This window comes from Trichechus manatus, unplaced genomic scaffold, assembly GCF_000243295.1.
Source record: "Trichechus manatus latirostris isolate Lorelei unplaced genomic scaffold, TriManLat1.0 scaffold00109, whole genome shotgun sequence".
In the NCBI taxonomy this organism is placed as follows: domain Eukaryota; kingdom Metazoa; phylum Chordata; class Mammalia; order Sirenia; family Trichechidae; genus Trichechus; species Trichechus manatus.
Genome location: NW_004444045.1, coordinates 1,336,219 through 1,337,920, shown reverse-complemented (window position 1 = coordinate 1,337,920; position 1,702 = coordinate 1,336,219). Strand labels below are relative to the sequence as shown.

The 1,702-nt window shown below is 54.5% G+C and overlaps 1 protein-coding gene across 2 annotated transcripts in view; it reads right to left on the bottom strand.

Annotated features, from left to right (window-relative positions):
- RBPMS (RNA binding protein, mRNA processing factor) overlaps positions 1-1,468 on the bottom strand; it is a 206,485-nt gene extending 205,017 nt beyond the window's left edge. For both annotated transcript variants that reach the window (XM_004383383.2, XM_004383382.2), the window contains exon 1: positions 1,095-1,468. In XM_004383383.2, the coding sequence (XP_004383440.1) occupies positions 1,095-1,160 (66 nt within the window). In that variant the 5' untranslated portion in view covers positions 1,161-1,468. The remainder of the gene's footprint in view (positions 1-1,094) is intronic.
- Between the last annotated feature and the right edge of the window lie 234 nt (positions 1,469-1,702).

The window sequence follows — 1,702 nt, the reverse complement described above, 5'->3', positions numbered from 1 at the left end:
ATAATCTCAGCTTTGGAACTGCTTTGAAGTGGCTTACCACTGTATTCACCTTATATACTAGGACGCAATACATATAAGAATGGTATACAGGTCAGATCTAGATATATACCTTCTGGCATTTGCACAAACTCTAAAAGTTACTTTTAGAATGAATGTTTAAGAACGCAGCCAACTGAGATCTTAAAAAGTAAAAGAAAAATACTGTTCCTTGCATTCTAGATGCTGTACCTGCAGGAATGGAGTTATTTAACAGGATACCACAAATATCCTACATACAAAATTCTGAAAAGTTTTGAGTCTCTCCCTACACTAAATGAATTTTGTGTTTCCACCAAAGGAACGCTTCGCAGCCGCAAAGTTTTGTCGTTACTATGGACACATCACATAAAATTTATGTTCCGAAATCAAAGTGCTATTAAAATACCCTCGATGGTCATTTGGTGAACTGTTAAGTTTTTAACCCTTTTATTCTGCTCCCTACATCTCCATCGCCCCTAAATTTACAAAAGCTAATCGCCCAGGTTCGGGGTCTTTGACTCATCAAAGAATGCGGCTGATGAGTTATCTATTAAACCAAAATGCCTTCGCTTGAAAGATTTTCACCAAGAACTTTTAATATTGAAAGGGAGAGGGCAGGGGACACAAGGTATCTTTTAACAAGAACTTGTCCCTGAGTTTCTTACAACACCCACACACCACAACTTCCAATCCCAAACGCAGAACTAAATCCTGACCCTGCGGGTCCTAATAATCTGAGGTCACCCAGGAGTCACCTCTCAATTCCTCTTTTAAAATCCCGAGCAAACAAAGCTGATCATTATACTTACAAAAGTCTCCTCAAAGTTCTCAAAGTTACGCAATTTTAGGCATGCAGACGCGCGTGGACACACAAAAACACTCCAAAGATACACCCTTCCGGGGCCAAATTGTGGGGCTGTGTCCAGGGGGAAAGACGATTTCCCAAACCTCCCCGGGCACCCAGCCCGTCGCCCCAGGACCAGCGCCCGCGCCCCGCCAGCTTCTCCCGCACTTTGGAGAAAGCCGGCGGCTCGCGTCCCGGGTCGCACCCACCACCGCACCAAGCCACTCGGTACCTCTTCCTCCTGAAGGTTGGCCTCGTTCGGGGTGTTCTCCTTCTCGGCTTTGCTGCCGTTGTTCATCTTCCCGGTCCTTTCTCCCCGGGCGGGGCTGGGGCGCGGGGCTGGGCGAGGGCGCGCTCGCCCACTCTTCCCTTCCCGGGGCACCGGGGCTCCCTCGGGTGGGGCGCCGCGGGCTGCGGAGGCTGGAGCTGGGGCAGCGGCTTCGCGGGCTCCCGCGGCGCGGCGAGACTGCGGCGGCGGGCGACTCAGGAAGTGCGAGGGAGCGACCAGGCAGGGCAAGGGCAAGGGCGGACGGAGAAGGGAACGGAGACAATCGGGACGCGGGAGAGAGACCTGGAGGGCGGGCCGGCGGGCGCGAGGGAAGGAAGGAAGAAAGGCTGGGGCTAGAGTTGGGGCCGGGGCCGCGCTCCCGAGCTTAGCAGGCGATGGAGGCGGGGGAGCGAGGGGCGCCCGAGAGGAGGAGTTGGTGCGGGGCGCCGGGCGCGGGCTCGGCGGCGGCTGGGACGCTGGGACCGGAGAGCCGCTGAGTGCGCGCTGCTGGCAGGCTCTGGAAGTCCGGGATCGAAGCAGCTCTCTTTCTCTCGCCTTCCTCCCTCCCCTCT